The 18,626-nt window shown below is 29.6% G+C and overlaps 1 protein-coding gene and 2 long non-coding RNA genes across 7 annotated transcripts; 2 read left to right on the forward strand and 1 right to left on the reverse strand.

Annotated features, from left to right (window-relative positions):
* Nucleotides 1-2,489: 2,489 nt before the first annotated feature.
* On the reverse strand, nt 2,490-10,581 carry LOC145183741 (uncharacterized). Of its 5 annotated transcripts, none has more exons than XM_090085481.1 (4): nt 10,425-10,581; nt 9,528-9,706; nt 4,956-5,131; nt 2,490-4,556 (listed from the first exon to the last, which is right to left on the reverse strand). In XM_090085481.1, exons 2-4 carry the CDS (start codon nt 9,668-9,670, stop codon nt 3,805-3,807), a joined length of 1,071 nt encoding a protein of 356 aa, XP_089941607.1. In that variant the 5' UTR covers nt 9,671-9,706; nt 10,425-10,581; the 3' UTR covers nt 2,490-3,804. The 5 variants fall into 5 exon arrangements, with proteins under 5 accessions (XP_089941607.1, XP_089941609.1, XP_089941608.1 ...); XM_090085483.1 differs by lacking the exon at nt 10,425-10,581 and adding an exon at nt 10,385-10,408; XM_090085482.1 differs by lacking the exon at nt 10,425-10,581 and having other exon boundaries at nt 9,528-10,057.
* On the forward strand, nt 2,497-6,546 carry LOC149889957 (uncharacterized). The gene is made up of 2 exons (XR_016451868.1): nt 2,497-3,055; nt 3,801-6,546. It is a non-coding gene; the product is annotated as an uncharacterized LOC149889957 (long non-coding RNA).
* A 1,357-nt stretch (nt 10,582-11,938) lies between the features above and the next one.
* On the forward strand, nt 11,939-13,437 carry LOC149889958 (uncharacterized). The gene is made up of 3 exons (XR_016451869.1): nt 11,939-12,433; nt 12,511-12,791; nt 12,971-13,437. It is a non-coding gene; the product is annotated as an uncharacterized LOC149889958 (long non-coding RNA).
* The last annotated feature ends 5,189 nt before the right edge of the window (nt 13,438-18,626 follow it).

Below are 18,626 nucleotides of genomic sequence, written 5' to 3' on the forward strand. Positions count from 1 at the left end.
AAAAAAAAGCTTTTTTTATGCTGAGTTAGCACAAAAACATTAAAAAGAAAAATGAATGTCATTTTTGTATTATGCGTAACAAAAAAAGCTCTTAATCAATTAAAATTCTTCAACATTAAAAAAAATTTTTGCTTTTTGTTGACCAATGTTTACACCTATTTCAAGAAACCTCTTAAAAATTGTAACGTTGGACCATTCTTGAAATTGCCTTAAATGAACCTGGTTCATCGTATATTTAAGAAACCTGATTGAGCTTTGTTAGAACTTATTACATCTCATTAAATCTATTCACCACAGTTTGAAAAATTGCTCAATTATCAAAGCAATCAGGCATCTACTTTAGTGGTGTCGTTTTGCATTCTCGTAGTTATATTGATAATCGACAATATGTTGAGAATTTCATAATAAACAAAACAGTCAATCAACTGTATTGCCAATTGTAAATTTGTTAGCATATTTGTTAGTATAAGCGATTTCAAACGATGGCATTCGATTTACAGAAACCTCACGGAATATACAAGAATACTTTCTGAGCTTGCGCGTACTGTAAATTCCAAAATTTAAAGAGACAGAGAATTTTATAAACTTTTTTATTGAACTTTCTGTTGCTTGAAAAAATGTTGAAGATTAAAAGTAATATTTTAGGAAACGGATAAATTGATATAAAATAAAGCACGAAGATCAATACGAGGATTACAATGAGGCAAGAAAATGCTCTCTGATGATACAATTGCAGCCGATATGAGAAGATGCTTCATCGCAATTCGACAATAAGTTGGAAAGCGCAATCGATTGACGTTTCAACAACTAAAAAAATTTTTTTCGTCAGCGGGTCAGTAATGTGGAATAAAATCCGGCTTTAGCAGCGAGTTTATTAAACTTTACGAATATTTGATCGAATGCGTTTTTTTCATGTAAAGATCTAGTTTTAACATCTATAAAGGCGTTTCTTGACCATGTAATCCTTTCTTGAAATAATATTTTGTTCAATTTCAAACTGAATATGTGATGGCCTTCAGATTCCATTGATATTTGCATTAGGTTTGGATTTATCAAACTGTTGATTTTCGTTAACACAAGTATTGTCTACAACGGTTAGAATTTGGGCTAAAAGATGCGCCCATCCTAATAAAAAACGGTACAAAGCAAAACACAGAATAAAACAAGTAGAACAAAACGTCATCCAATTTTGATGATATTTTTGACAGTAGATTGTAATATTTTTGAGACTTGCAGATATTTTTAAATCTCAGTAAGTTGTAGATAGATGTAGAAAGTTGCATTTAAAGTTTTCGTTTATACGCTTCTCTTGAGAATCTTTTCTTTTGATAAAAAACGTTCATATCAATCTTAATTATTGCCTTTGTAGCCTAGCAAGCTACAAAGGCAATAATTAAGATTGATATGAACGTTTGAGAGAAGCCTTGCCTTACGTAGTTTGATTGAGTTTTTATTGTATTAAATTTTATTGTATAAGAACATAATTTGTGCTTTCCTTAATTCAAGAACCTTTTATTGTGTCTACAGACTACGCTCAACAGTTACAGAAGAGAACTTAGAAGATTTAATGTGACTCAACATTCAATACCGTATAACGGTGGACCTTGATAATATTATCTAAAAAGTTACAAAAACTTCTAAAGTGTTGACTATCTTTCTTCTTTTTAGGAATACTTTAAATCAGTTTAAAGTGCAGGTCTAACGTTACACCGTCTTTATTCTTATTTTGGGGCCGCACTTTCAATTTTCCAAACGTCAAATATCGTCCCATCGTGCTACTAATAAAAACCTCTTTACCTTAACATAATTTATAAACAAGTAAAATAAATGATGAAAATCACACGAAAAAGAAAAGCTATCCATATACAAATTACAAAAGAAACTTTAAAAAATTCTAATTAATTTGTTACTTGAATCGTTTCTAGAGCTTTCATTCATAGCAAAAATTTTATTCAATTAAACCGGTAGTTGATAATTTATATTGACAATTTTTTTTATTGTATTAGCGATACAATTTTTTTTATGCCGGATAATTCGCAATATAATAATAGCGCTTGGAAGTATTAAATATCACCATTAGAAACCACATGCAAGTAATGGGCAGAACCTGCAAATAGGTACTAACTAATCACAACCGCACACGATGAATAGTACAATTTTCCACTTTTCCCCATTTCTTTAACAAGCTCTAAATAATTTCTTTAAAAAAACATCAAACAATTGGCAAATGCAATATATTATAATTGTTTTACTCATTGTGATATCTGCAATGCACCAATTTGATGCAAAAAAATATTATTCGGCTAACTGTCAAATTATGAACATTTTGTATTTAAAAATCAAAAGTATTCATGGAAACAATGAACCTTCAATATTTTGTAGGATTATCTTCCATTTTTCGAACTCGCTGTTGTCGTCGTTGGACAGAATTGACTAACTTTTTGATAACGTCACTCGGGATACAATTTTCTCGTTAAATGACGGAATTGAGGCAGCTAAATTTTTCAAACTAATTGATTTTACATTTGCGTTAATAATAAATAGATTACTTTTTATAAAAAGATAAAAAATAACTGAATATGAATCACTCTCAAAAAAGTATACATTTGATTAGCTGAGTGTAATTGTCAATAGCAACGAATAATTTTTATTTTCCGATGGCAAACACACAAGCTGAACAGATAAGCTTTAACAGTACAATCACAGCCAACGCCGGTGATGCCTCAAAAGTCATTTTTTGCGTTAGATAGAGTGTGTACTAAGGGTTCTGTTGATATATTAGAAAATGCTCGATCCAAGTAAAGTTCTTGTATTGTACGCAACTGGAAAATTGGCTCATTCGATTACAGAAGAATGGCGAAATTTAAAAACATTCTATTTCCTTTATTATCGCTTGAAATAAAAGATGATCAGCAAAAGATTGCTTCAAAATCTCATCAATGGTAAAAGCTTTAAAAACGAGGATGAGCTGAAAATACATCGATGAAACTTCCCAAAAGAAAAACCGGCAAGTAATCAAAAAAACGGACATTTGCATTTTGTTTAATCATTAAAGGTAAATCATTAATAATGGCTGCTATTTTATTGATTGATATGTTTTCTATTCTTAAAAAGTTATGTTTAATGTACTTACAAGTGGTAATTGTTTACTTAAAATAGATTAAAAATTAAAAATGAACAACAATTGTTTGTTTTTTTTCAAATTAAAGCCTTTATTTTGGTATTTTTTTGGACACTGTAATTACATTTAAAAATTAAAGCCTTTATTTAGGTATTTTTTGGACACTGTAATTACATTTAAAAATTAAAGCCTTTATTTAGGTATTTTTTGGACACTGTAATTACATTTAAAAATTAAAGCCTTTATTTAGGTATTTTTTTGGACACTGTAATTACATTTAAAAATTAATTTTTACTTTTTCTAGTGAATACCTAGCTGGGAGTTTTTAAGCTTGAATTTATGTATATGGGATTTTAATTACCTGTTTAATATCTTATTCGATTAAAAGTATTGTTTATAATAATCGTAGAAAATTGTAAAAACGTGTTTTTTGAAATCTTTTGAAAATTAAGAGTGCTCTTAAAATATGGAAAGCTGTTTTTCCAAATATTATCTAGTAGTTAAAGTTTACAAAGTCGCAGAAACTTTATTTGCCTCAAAACAACAGTCATTAAAACGCACTGTTTGCTACATTATGGACGATTCAAGAGCAGACTGATATCAGTTATAGTCTTTATTTATATATTCTGGTTTTAAAATATTCTTATATAAAATTAAATTACGCAATTCTAAATTATAGCAAATCATTGGCTACATTTATGAGATGACGGAGCTGGAATGACCAACCCCATGCAAGCAGCGTGCGCAAGCGCTTTGTAAGTTTTTGATGTGTTTTTGTAGATTCGGCAGCTTACACCTTTAAAGCAAAAAGTTGCTTGTTCAACAAAATGAATTGAAGTGCAATTCGACTGTTTCCTTTGGATCTTACTTGACCTTTCGACATTTTTCACTCCAGGTATAAAATTTAAAGGAACGGAATGTCTCTCATGTGTTAGCCGAAGGGAATTAGAATTAGGTGATAGCAGGGAATCATTTTTCGGAGTTTGGTCGATTTTATCAAGGTTCCTTAATAAATGCCTTTCAAATTTTGTTTCAAATTCTGTCGGAAAACTTTTATAAGTGCTTTTATCAAAATTATCGTTGGTTTCCGACGGCACAATTCGCACTAGGTTGCCAGAAAACGTTTTGTCAAAGTCTGGTGCAATATTTATTAAATGTTTAAAAATTATTTCTTCTGATACTTGGTTATTTGTTATGTTTTTGGATATTTTCAAAGTCTCTTCATCAGACGAATTGAGTTTTTTAAGCATTTCAAGTTCCTCTATAAAATCTTTAAAGAAAGGAGGCAAGGCTGGACTCGATATTGTGCTACTTGTGGTGCTTTTCCTTTCACATTTAGTGTGGCCATTAAATTCTTGTGAGTTTTTTCGCAAGTTGTCGGCCGATTTTATTGTGCTTGTGCTTGATTTTCGAGAAGTCGATCCACTCTGTGATCCTAGAATAAAACTGACATTGGTTAAAAAATAAAATAAAAAAAAGTAAATACAGATAATGATTAAGTTATTTTTTTACGTGAAGAGACAAAAAAGTCAAGCATGTCAGTATAATTATTGATGTTGTTATTGTTAATTTTTTTTCAACTTTATAAACTATCCATTGTACGATATTTTTTATAAGTTAAAGCAATTGAACTTCAAATCGAAAAAGTCACTACATATAGTTATCAAACCTTTTCATGTAAAGTTCGCATTGATATAGTTATCAAACCTTTCCATGTAAAGTTTGCATTGATATGTTTTACCATTCGTTTTTGTACTTTTAATCTCATTTTTTCTTACACTCGTTCAATTTAATTCCATTAAAAAAAAAAAAAAAAAAGGAACTTGAATTTTACCTGTACTGTATTTCCTAAACCAACTGAGCTTCTTTCTTTTACATTGTTCCCCATCTATTACCACCTTGTTAGCATTCGTGTCTATAACATCTAAAGGGTGTCTCACCGATGTACCTTGCTTGCGTCTTCGTATGTCCATAACTTTTGATTGGTCATTAATAAGCATTCCCATGATTCTAAAGGTGTAAAGAACTTTTACCTTTTACATATATTTTACAAATGAATGCATTCTTTAAATCTTTCTATGCTTATTTAACTTCGAGAATTTCTGAAGCGAATATCGTCGAAGTAAAAAACTAATCTAGGATAAAAGGTAGACCTTTAATGGCTTAAGCTGTTTTATTCATCAAAATTATATAAGTTCTAATAGCAACAATGTAAAAACAAATTAAAAAAGAAAAAAGAAAAAAAGAAAACACAAAGCTTTTTATAAAACACAAATGAAATCATCAACATGTTAAATTAAAAAACAACGTCGACAAAATAGTAAATAAATAATAAAAGTTTTGTAATTTCTATGTATCTCATTAAAAGTCTTATTAGTCGCACGCACAAACATTAAACCTTTGGTATTCTGCCAATAGTTTGCAGGAAATGAATTTTAATTACAATCCAAAGTTACGGGTTATTTTTGTAAATCAAATAAAGCGGATTTTCATTTCAATTTGAATATTTTGGAAAGTTAATGGCATTAAAAATATCACATTGTTTAGGTATTTCCATTTTAAAAATATTTCAAAGTATGTCAAGCTATTCGTTTTACAACTTTATCTGATTTTCAATGCATGTTCGTTCACCTCTTTTGCGAAAACTATGAATAGGTAGAGGAACGGCGTAAAAAAAAAAAGGCTCGGAAATTTGAATTGATCTTAATAACAGAGCGAAGGTAACGGGAAAGAGTTAACCATGATTATTCTTGTTGGTGAGGAAAGTAGGAGCAAGAATTATAAAATATTGCGACTTATCTTTAGTCGTGATTTTAATTGGCCTCTTTTCTTTTTTCCTCCTCGTGATCTTCTGAAAAATTTGCTTATCTGCTTAATGCATTTAAAACTAAAAAGTTTCAAATGGTCTAAAAAAAGTTACAAAACAAAGGGTGCAAAATAAATCAAATACATGGACCAGTTAACGCACTCTTTAGTTAATTGCAACTATTAGTTGAGAATAATAGTTACGAATAATAATTGAAAAGCAGTTTTCCAAAACTGGTTAAGTCAAAAAATGAAAAAAATGAGATAACTCATTTTTCTGGAAATTCTCTCTGATGTCTATTTAATGAATAAAACCGTTTCATGCAAAACTTGTTATATGGCAATATAAAGTAAGTACTTATAAAATTTTACATGTGAGTTTTAGTTTTTTCATAAACAAAAAAACCTAAATATCTCAAATCTACAAAAATGGACTTAACAAGTTTTGGAAAACTGCTCTTCAATTCAGAATAGTAACTGAAAATAATAATCGAGAATATTAATCGAGAATAATAATCGAGAAGAATAATCGAGAAAAACAATTAAGAAAAATAATCGACAAGAATAATCGAGAAGAATAATTGAGAAGAATGATTGAGAAAATTAATTGAGAGTAAAAATGGAATATAATAATGGAGAGAAATAATCGAGAATACCTTCAACTAGGTATACTTGGGTAGGCTTTAAAGTTAGGACAGCAGGGGGTAATTTTGGACGAAAACGTTTAGTGCTAGCAACAAATTTGACATTCATGGGAATCAAATTCGCGGGTTTATTGGTGTTACTATTCAATTTAACAATTTGATATGAATAGTTACTAAATCCTGGGGCTGTCGAGCTTGCTAAAACAAAGTGAACGTTTGTGTCTCAAGTTACCCCCTTCTGTAACAAGTATACCCAGTTGACGGTAATTTTCGGGAATAAAACTAGAGAATAATAAATGTAAACTTTCTAACTGTTTTAAAGATCAAGTTTTATTCGAATATTTAAGTACAGGATTACAAAAAAATTAGTATTTCCTTTTTTCTGATGCTTCCAAACCATTGAAGAATTATAATTAAAAGCTCACCAATAAAATGAAAATTAATCTTATCAGTACATTTATGACGCAATTTGCGACACTTTTATTTCAGTGATCACGTGCCGTTCGATGTGTGTTCACGCAAAATAGTGAGTCATCAATGTTAAGAATGATTGTAAAATGGTAACTCACAATACTGACATTGATAGTGATAAATACAGAAAGCGTTATGCAATGATGATCTGAATTTATTGCTGCCAGATGTAATTTTAAGTTTAAACACAAAACCTTAAAGCGAAAGCAAAAATTTTTTAATGACGATATTTTAAATTAGCATTAGATGACCTTTGAAACATTTAACAATGTAAAAATTGAAGAAGAGGGCATCTTACATGAACTAACTTGTTAAATTATCAAACTGTTGAATGAAATCTGTCTTTATTTCACGTGAACTAATTATTATCACTTTATTTTACGTCCTCATTCACACACACATATAAATATTTTTTTTAAATGAAATCCCCCAGAAAAAGTATACTTGCAAGTTTCAAGTGCTTTCCATGCGTGATCCAATATCCCGAATTTGGACTCAATCCTCCCATTCCTTCGCGTGCGAATAACCGTGTTACGAGACTTCATTATTCTTTCATGTTGGTTCGAAGTAATTTTTTTCTGCGTTTATAAAGTTTCAAGCTTCTCAGTAAACCATTTTAACAAAAAAATGATAATACTGAGGCTGAACCAACAAAAGTATGTCTTGAATTGAATAGAACCTTTAATTTGTGTAATTGTTTTTCGCTGATAACAATCCACGAAATATCTTACTTGCAATGCTAAATTCTCTTACTTGCAGGGACAAAATATCTGTTTTTACGGAATTTATGTTAATTTGAAATACCAAAAGATAACAAAAACAAGCGTAAAATTTTGATTTTAAAAAACAAATCATAACTAGAAAAGTTTAGGATGTTTTCGAGGAAAGTAAATAACTTCCTTTAAAAAAATCTGTAACCTCTTAACTTAAATTTTTTCTTTTTTAATCTTTCAATTTTTCCGTAACAAACAAAATACTTTTAAAATCTTTAATATAATGGCTTTATTTTCTCTTTTTAAATTAGTAAAATCTGAAATTTACATAAAGAACTTTATCAGTTATAAACTCGTGCTATCAGTTATAAACTCGTGCTATCAGTTGTAAACTCGTGCTATTGATTTATTTTAGCTTCCGGTACGCTAAATACACTTATCATACGCTGATCTTCAATTCATCACATTATACTACAGAAAGATTCGCTTCCTTAGACAGTATGAATTAACAGACAGAAGGTAAACTTTAGAGAAAATTCATTAGATTAATTACCAAGTGTTGTGGGTTACAAATTAGTGAGGCTTGGGTTCAGACACTGATCTTTTTATCCAAGGTTTTCCGGTGCAAAATCTGATATACCAGTGTCTTGTAATCTTGTAAATTAGAATTTGAAAGACGTTCCCAAGCCTGAGTTTGTACGCGTATCACATACATTTTATACGCGTATCACATACATTTTATACGCGTATCACATTTAAAAACTCCCGTTGCGATTGCTGACGATCGCAGACAATTTTTTGCCTGAAATTTAGACAAATATTTGCTTGTTAATGAAGAGCAAGATAAATAATGGTGAAACTAGTCAGAGCTCCATTATACAATTTTTTTTTTTTTTTTGCAATATCTTTAAACATTTTTTTTTTAGATTGAAAAATTTTGTGTAACATAAAGTTTTTAAAAAAATCTCATCTAGAAAGAGAAATTAACAAATATCGAAGCCGGATTAGTTATTTGAATTTAAGAAGATAATAGTTACAAATCTAATTGAATCCGTAAATACGACAATTTCAGGTTTACACGCTTACTAAAATAACTTATTATGTTCGCTAAATGATGTGTTTTAGACCATTTAAAATGTAATTAAACTCAAATGATAATTAAGTTAATTTGATCAAAAAAATATATATCTCTTATCGGCTTAAGATATTTTCTCATATTATTTCAAATTATTTTAAATAGCAATACTTCATTTATTTCATTAAATTGATATAATATGTCAACTTTTTTTTTTTTTAGTGTTATTGGAAATCTTGCAATAGAAAATGATTATTTTAAATTTATAAAGCATTAATACTCCGTCAGGAATTTTTTTTTTTTTTTATAAAAAAAAAGAAAAGCTTTTATAAAAGCTGCGGCATTAATTACTCAAAAACATTCCGTTACTTAATATCCGAAATGTTATAAACCCTTTAAAATTCAGCAGGATATTGGGTTTTTTTTTACTATCGACCCTTTGACTAGATAATTCTTAAATCTTTATTGAAAAACACATTTTCTATAAAAAAAAAAAAAAAAAAATTTTGGTCATGCATTTTTCAGACTTTCTTTTTTGTAGAAAACTTTTACACAATTAGAAAGGTTCATTTGAAACTAATTTTAAAGTCCTACCCATGTGATAATTAACACAGCTATAACACCAACAACAAAAAATTTTTATCAGTAAAATTTGTTAAAACTTTAGAAGCATGTGAAAAATGCAGAATAAAACATACTTGTTTAATTTGTGCGAACTGTTTTCTAGAAGATGCAAATGAGCTTCATTATTTTCAATTCGGCCTTGTCGACGTTCCCAGCCATTTCTAATGAAGTTCTCATAAGCATTATGGTAGTGTGCATTTTTTTCAAGCAAAAACATTACGAAAATTTTCTTTTACTTGTAACAGCTTCGAATCTAAACGATAAAATAACTAATTCGTTATATTTACTTATAGAATTTATCAATAGGTTAAGACTTTCTTTAACAGCCGGCCTCAAAAGCACTGAAAACGTTGAGAGGTTAACGTTTAATAGGTAAACAACGTTCTTGCATCTCCGTTTGAAACGATTGAAACGATAATTTAAAGGAAGATAATATATTTCCTCATCCTTTTTCATCAACTGTTTTGTGGATTTTAAATATGTGATAATTTTGTTCGATGAAAAACATTTCATACAAAAAGTTGTGAAAGAGAAGTATTGAGAAAATATTTCTTAAATGTTTGGCAATTGCCCAAACTATATTCTAAACGCCTGTAGCGTCCTCTTTTCTATTATTTACATATGTTTTTTTTGTGACTAATACAGCATACTTTTTAAATGCAAGCAGCATATACATTCTTGGAAATAGAAAATAATAGCTATGAATAATTACTGGTTCAGAGGAAAAACTCAGGAAATTGCCTTTTCAAAACCCATTAAGCTGGTTCCATTTTTTTTTTTTTTTTTTTTGACGCCGTTTTGATGTTATTTTTAACTACATATTTTAATAACCAGTAAAAGATTTTAAATCAATAAAACTTCAATTTTTTAAAAACAACATTTAAAAAAAACTAAAAAAAAACTGTTAAAATAAATATAAAAAACGGTAAACTTTTGAATTTGTAATTGAGAAGTTACTAATAGCTTGAGACCTGCAACGAACTTTTCAGTAGACATCTAAAGTGATTTCTTTTTTCATACTATTTTGTTCACTTTATAACAAGTATGCACCTTTTACCAAACACCATGGAAGCCATTCAGATAATCTGCTGATAAGCTCTTAAACACGTTAGTCTGATTTGAATAAGTATTGTCAACTTTTTTTTGCCGCTGCACCAATCAAATTAAATTAAAAAAAAAAATTGTTTAACAAAATTTGTTTAGATAAAGATGACCTGAGAAAATGGCTTTTTTAGAACTGACGCTATGGAATGAATTACTTCAAAAGCAAAAAAAAATTTCTCAATGCTCTTTTGAATACTTAAGAATTTTTCTGCTTGATAAATAAAAGATTGTATGGTTACACTAAGAAAATATACGATCGGCTCCTATTACTCAACACTATGAAAACTTTCACATTACAATCTTTTAAAGGTAATCAAAGAAACCCTTTTTTCTTCGGGGAAAGAAGAAATAAAAAAGACCCATAAAATAAGTTTTACCCAATTGAAATTCACGTTTCAGTAAAGTTTTTATTTAAGCAATTAGAGTAGAAAAAGATTTTTATTCTTAAAGTTTCATTTTATTCAAAATACTCAATTCTAAGTAGGCAATTAAATTCTTAACTAAAATTTAATAGCCTCATAAAACTTTTAAAAAAGTTTAAAACCAGCTTTCAAAAATTACAAGCTTTAAAACTATTTACTTCTTCGCTCTTAGGAAATTATTTTTGATGTATTTTTTTCTCGATCTTTCTATTGGTTGAAAGGTCTTTTGAAAAACGAAATAAGTTTAACTGAAGGCAATTAAATGTCACTTTAACGACACTGGTTAACAAATTTGATAGATAAGTTTTTCATTAGATATTAATAAATATTTCTTATGCATTTTTAAATAATAATGTAAGAAAGAACGAGAGATGGGTGTTTTTTTTCACGCAAATATAATATTTATTAAAAATTGAATTGAAGAATTCCAATTGATAACGTAAACTATATATATATATATATATATATATATATATATATATATATATATATATATATATATATATATATATATATATATATATATATATATATATATATATATATATATATATTTAATGATATAAAAAACGTAATCATCAAATAGCATATTCTAAAAAGATATATTACTAGATGATTATGTTTCTTATATCATAAAATCTAAAACAACCCCACTCGGAAAAATGTTAATAAAACTATAACAAAATGTATATATGAAAAAAATGGTTTTTCATTTTATATAACCAATTCATTGAAGCTTCTTAAAGAAAAACTGGTATAGTTCAACTATTTCTCCCAGCTTGTAGTAAAGGTTAAAGAAAATGAGAAAACCTTGAACCTCTTTATAAGTTTTAGTCAATGATGAATAATTTTTATAATTTTGCAGGTTACAATTTTTATTCCCTATATCGTTAATTTGTTTGTAATTTCTTTTGTTTGGCCATCAAATTGCAACTTTTGCAACTTATGCTGACCAGATCTGTTTACCGTGTAAATATAGTCACATGGCTACAAATTATTTTGCAGTAATTTGTAGCCATGCAATTGGATTGACTATCTTCTCAGAGTTATTGATAGTTTAATGTCATTTTTTTTTAAGATAACATACTTTTGTAGTTTAATATCACCAGAACTCGTTCTATTAGGTGCAACTACATTTCATCGATATTATTCACAGATTAATAGTCCAATCAGATTAAACAATAACATCATGATTGTTTTGGGATTAATGCCATTCATCTTTAATGGAGGTATTCCGGTTTTAAGTGAAAAAAATTCACATTTGTAGAATTGTTAAACCAATTTGAATTTTCGCTTGCAACTGGTACATCTCCATTAAAAATCATTTTGTAAAGTTTATTTAATTTTTTTCTCTTTATTGATAAACTCACCAATCATAAACAGGGGTTTTAAATGAGATTTTGGTTCAGATTTTGTCTGGTCTTTGATGGGAACAGGATATTGGGTTTAATCAGGTAAACTTATGATATTATAGTATTACATTTATGCAATAACAGCGTGGTGCAAGATTTGTAAAATTTATTTCTTTTAGACAAACAAGGTTTGGTCAACGTAAGGCTTAGGGACTTGTGAACTGCAAGAGCACCTTGAAAGTTAAACTCATGCTATTTGTATCAAGAAACTTGATTGAAACTGATTAAAATTTTTAGTCTTCTCACTGGTTTTTTTACGAAGGATTCTACAGTTTTTCAGTTGTCTGTTTAAAAGAAACGGTTGTATTACAAGAATACCAAGTATATAATGATGAAAGCTTCTACGTGAAAAGATATTTTTTCAAAAGGATATAGCTGTATTGCATGTAAAAATTCAATGGTGAGAGCTTTTACGCGAAAAAATGTTTTGTTTAAAACTAACTTTTGTTTTCTTTCACTTATAAAGAGCCTGAGTTCTAAACTTGTATTATTGTGACAATCACTGTTTAAATGATTAAAAATCAAAAGTTTTCATTTTAAAACTTGTTACTTAACGAATGAATTTTACAAATATTGTAGAACACTATGGAAGATGAGAACACGAAAGAAATATTACGCGTTTGATACATCATCGAAGTTTCCTGCAGTTTTATGTTTCTCCTGTTACATACATATATAAAACGAAAATATACAAAAAGATATACTCATATTTATATATGCATACAACAAGTACAAAGTTGTTGTAATTCTAATTACATATACTTGCCGCTATCAACTATTTGTTATTCAAGCTTTAACATAACCCCCTGATGATAAAAATTTAGCCCAAAATAAACACAAGTAGCGATAGTACAAAGAAACGTTTGAACAAAGAAGTTAGTACAGAAAATTAAGATAAATATGAACAAAAAATTCATTGAAATTGTGCTGTTGTGTTGAATTTTGTTTACACATCTGAGAAACTTAAATAAACACAAAAAAAAACGTCAAAAACAAAAAAATATATATAACCTTTGTAAGAGTAATTTAAATGAGAGTAAATTTTAATGAATGTAAATTTCATAATGAGTTTTAAAGTTTTAAAAAATGCTATTTTACCTAAATCTGGAAATGGATTCTTATTAATGGTTTCACTTGAATTCATAAAGTTGTAGCATAATGCATATCTGCAAAACAAACTTGACTAATCTTTCTCTCAAGACCTCTGCCTCGTTATGTACATCTGTACCAATAAATCCAAAATCGCTTACTATCTTAGGTAACGAATTTCAAAGATTTAGGACACTGTTTAGCTGATGAATAATGATAGTGTAAGTGTAAGTGTGTAAACACACATACACACATAATGTATGTATATATGCGCATATATATATATATATATATATATATATATATATATATATATATATATATATATATATATATATTAACTTTTAGGGGTCATACTCACTTAGAGTTAATTTTTTTGTAAACCAAAGAAAATCAAGTTTGAGAATAAAACACCAGCTTCCTAAAAATATCAAAATAGAAAATAATCAAACCAAACTATGCGCATAATTTTCTCCATTTTAAGCCTATTAGCTCCAAAACCTACCACATGTAATGGAAGCATGGAAAAAAGATAAATACGATCTTGGCAGTGTTAGCTGCAGAACTCCTGATCAATCGTACAACTTTTGAAAATGAAAAAGTCTCTCAATTTGGAAACAAAAAGCAAGATCACAACTGAATTGAGCAAACCAGAACAAAGCTTCGTAGGAAACGTAATAGGAAAAAATAGTCCTTGTTGGTGCAGCAACAAGTGCCGCTCCCTCTGGAAAATCTTTCATGTTAGCTTGATTGAAAACTTAACTTCGATGTCGCAAAAAGCGATTAAATGGATTAGTAATGCTGTCTTCTCAGAAGAAACTGGCTAATTAATTCATTGTTTAGTTTTCTGTTTTAGAGGAATAGCCCTCAAGATGTCCTTTTATCAAAGTAGTTAATAAGTGTGATAGGAAGGAAGCCGCATTATTGATTACAGACAACTGAGCAATTTAAAAATTTAAGTCATAGAAATGAAGAATTTTGGTTGTAAGATACAGGATGTCACAAAGGAAATTTCTTGGGCAGTTGGAAAGGCTTTTGTAAGTAAAATCATTTATGTGAGTTTTAACTGAAAATTTCTAATCGCAACACCAATATAAGTTATACTACTAGACAAAAGCAGTTTTTGACCACTTATTCCAAAGTTCAGATATTTTGGAAGATTCTTGTTAGCTTTTTTAGAAAAGTTAACAAGACTGGCCATATCTTGTTAACCTATTTATTTAGTTTTTTGAGAGAGTTGGTAATTAATTAAAGATTAGTGCCATCAGCAAAATGATACGTATTTGAGTGTCTGATAGAAAGATTAAGATCATTTACATACAGTATTGGACAAAACATTTGCAACCAAATAATGCTAATTTAGTTTCTTTATATAAAAGTGCTGCATTTTTTCAATTTAGAGAAATAACTATGTAACTGTTTAGAGACAAGTTCTTCAAGTTTTATTCATCACAAAGTTCATTATTTGTACACGAAAATTAATAAATTAATCAAAAGTAATAAAAAAAGTTGATTTCCTTCTGGACAAAACAAGTGCAACTCGACAAAATCTTGACCAAGCTGTATTTCGCTATCAATATTTCGTGGCGAATACTTTGTTGTCGATCCCAGCCTTGCATCTTCGAGCCATAGATTTGATCTGGTGATCAATCAAACTTTGTGGAATCGCTGCCCAGGCCTTTTGGATTTTTTCAAACAGTTGATCCTTATTACGAACACCTTCATGATTAATTCTGCGGTTGACGATCTCCCACAGGTTCTCGATAGGGTTGAGATCCGGAGATTGAGGCGGCCAATCCATCACCGATAGGTGGTTGTCTTGAAACCACTGCTTGAGTACTTTTGCAGTGTGTTTCCGATTGTTGTCTTGCTGAAAAACCCATTTTATTGGCATATTCCATTCAGCATGAGGTAACATAACATCTTTCAGGATATTTTTATACATGAAACGGTCCATTATTCCATCGTTTCGATGTATTGGACCTAGACCATTACATTGCCTCCACCATGCTTCACGGTCTTATGGCAGTAACGTAAATCGAGGCGTTTTCCGGCCGGTCGACGTTCACGGCAAATGCCATCGCTCCCAATGATGTTGAACTTCGATTCATCACTGAACAGGACAGTTCGCCATTTCTACACATTCCAGTAATATGATATGTAGCAAACAGGAGTCTGGTTTTTTAGTGAAATCAGCAGTTTCTTTGCAGGGCGTCGAGAAAACAATCCGGCTTCAACAACACGTCGTTTGATTGTTCGGTCCGATACAGGCAGCTCTAATTGCTTTTGTATCTCGACTGATGTTATCCAGGGATCCTTCTTAACGGATCTGAAGATCATAGAATCCTCTCTAGAAGGGGTGGAACGCGGTCTTCCACCTTTGTTATCTGCTGCCAACTTCCCCGTAGAACGATATTTGGAACATAGTCTTGATACGGTCCATTTTTTCACGCGATATTTATAACAAATACTTTTTTGTGACATTCCATTTACGTAATCACCAATAATTTTCTTTCTTAGTTCCAATCCAAGACTGTCGGGAGCCATTTTTGCACTTGAAGTCATAAAAATAATAAATACTTCTGCATGCTACTGGATGCTTCCAGATGCTTCTTCTGGAAACCTCTGGACGCTTCTGCATGTTTCTGGAAACTTCTGGATACTTACTTTAATTATTAAAAAACTTCCGTGACGTTGACACGGACCAGACTTAAGAAAATGAAACAAACCAAAAAAGTTGCACTTGTTTTGTCCGCTGCAAAATGGCACTTGTCAACGAAATTCTGCCTGTGTGCTGTCACCTGTCAGCTGATTGCTCATGTCATGGCATGCTATGACTCCAGACTCCTGAACTGTTTGCTGTGGTAGTATAGTTCGTTTCGTTTTTAAGACATGTAAAATTAGGAACATTTTTTAGCATTGCTCGATGTTGGTTGCAAATGTTTTGTCCAATACTGTAGATAATAAAGAGAACAGTACCTAATATGGATCCCTGAGGGATACCAATGCAGACGCTTTTAATGTCTGAGAAGATGCTATTTTAAGTTACAAACTGTTCACAAATGAAAAGGTATGTTTTAATAATTATGCTTTGATAAGAGAATGTTATGGTTTAAGTTGTCAAAACTCTTTTGTTAATCAATGAAAACTCCACAAGTAAAGTTCCAGTTATCAAGAGAAACTCAAATTTTCTTTAGCTACGAGAAGAGAGTGAACTGTAGATTACTTTTTACGAAAACCAAACTGGTGTTTATATAAACATTGATTTTGGTTAAGGAAGTCGAATAATTTATTATGCAAAACATTTTCATACATTTAGCTTATATCAGAAAAATTGTGACAAAATATATGAAAATAAAGCATTGCATAGCTCGTCAAAATTATAATAAAAATAATGCGTTTTAGTATAGCATATTTTGCATTTTATTAGATTATAACACGTTATATGTTATTATGAAGAATCATGAAAAAATATTTTTAGTAAATGTTGTAAAAGAGTTCATTGAAACCCTTTTGGATAATTTGTAGATGATTGAAAATTATTATCGCATATATTTTATGTAGAGTAATTCAAGATTTTAGTTTTCTGATTTTCTCCCTAAATTTCAAGCCATTACTGCTATTTCTACCTCAAGCAGAAAGTAAATTGCATAATTTTAACCTTTAAAATTTTCAAAATTTTCTTGCCTTAATCTAGTTGCGTCAGTAAAACGTAGCCCCCCCCTCATCCCCCCTCATCTTAAAAACTGTTCCCAGGATCCTGGTTTAACATATTTAAAATTCAGCGTTGAGTTTTTTTCTCACAACTTGAATTACGAAGTCAGAGGAAAATCTAGGGTGGTACACTTTGGGAGGCATGAGTGAAACTTTTCTCCACAGATGTTCTTCTTGCCTTAAATGTTATTAGTATTACAGTACAATCTCACTAATTCGAATTTCCTTAATTCGAAAACGTCTATAATTCGATTAAATGTGAAGTCACCGTGAAATGCCCTTAAGAAGAGTAAACTTTCTATAATTCGAAAATCTCTCTAATTCGAACTTTTATTTTTCCCCATAAAATTCGAATTAGAGAGATTGTACTTTATAAGTTTTTGCTTCAAATTAAGAAAAATTGTAACCCTAAGTTTATCTTTAAAAAATATGACATTCAGAATTTTTTTTTAGGGAGGGGGAGAGCGGACATGCACCACCTCGCCCTTAATTTTTAATTTTGTTCGTCGAGTTACTTTTTTTTTTTTGTACAACATTTTATAAAAAATAATATTAAAAAATGTTTTAAATTATTCGAATGATTATTTGCATAATATTCTAATAATATTTTTAACACCCTTTTAAAGTTAGCACAGTTTAAATTTTTTAACTATACCCGTTAAAATTGACAGCATATCCATAAGATAGTGGATACAATCAGTACACACGCACACATTTTTTTAATACAGGCTTGGATTTTTTATAAATTTTTTGAGATCAAAATGTTAACTTAAATATATAGATTGGTTTTGTGGTAAAGAGTAAATCATTAATTTATAACTTAAAAAGAGTTCTTTTAAAAATAATCAAAGTATGTTAAGAGAACTAAGCAACTTCAACGATAAACCAAAAGTAGTTCATATATTTCGATTTAGTTAATGTATTTCGATTTTAATTCATATATTTCGATTATTTTTATACACCTTTTATACCGTCAAGAACCTTAGTTCAACCAAGGGCCGATGTTATAAAACAGTTTACGGTCGTAACGTATTCCGAAGCTACTAAATTATGAAAATTATAAATTTTTACAAAAAAAAAACGACTTTAAAACAATTCCAAATCTACAGTTTTTCATTTTAAAAAATTTTATAATTTTTATATCTTAAGTAACTGATTGCACCTACAAGTTAGCTTCGAAATGTATTACGATCGTGAACTGTTTTATGATATTGGACCCAACTCCGAAAACTAGATTTGCTTCATCTTGAGCTCGGAGGCTACGGAAGCTCAAGATGGAGCAACTCTAGTCTAAGGAGTTGGTTGAATTAAAAGTTTTTGATTCGCCTCGTCTACAGTTACCTTGTGGCGGTATTCAGGCGTGTCAAGGGGAGGGGCGGGCACTGTAATTAGGTTTATTGCTTTTATTATTAAAAAACTTCCTGGTCATAGT

This window comes from Hydra viridissima, unplaced genomic scaffold, assembly GCF_058129835.1.
Source record: "Hydra viridissima isolate aposymbiotic clone 2 unplaced genomic scaffold, HvirCarnegie_v1 scaffold_4, whole genome shotgun sequence".
Taxonomy (NCBI): domain Eukaryota; kingdom Metazoa; phylum Cnidaria; class Hydrozoa; order Anthoathecata; family Hydridae; genus Hydra; species Hydra viridissima.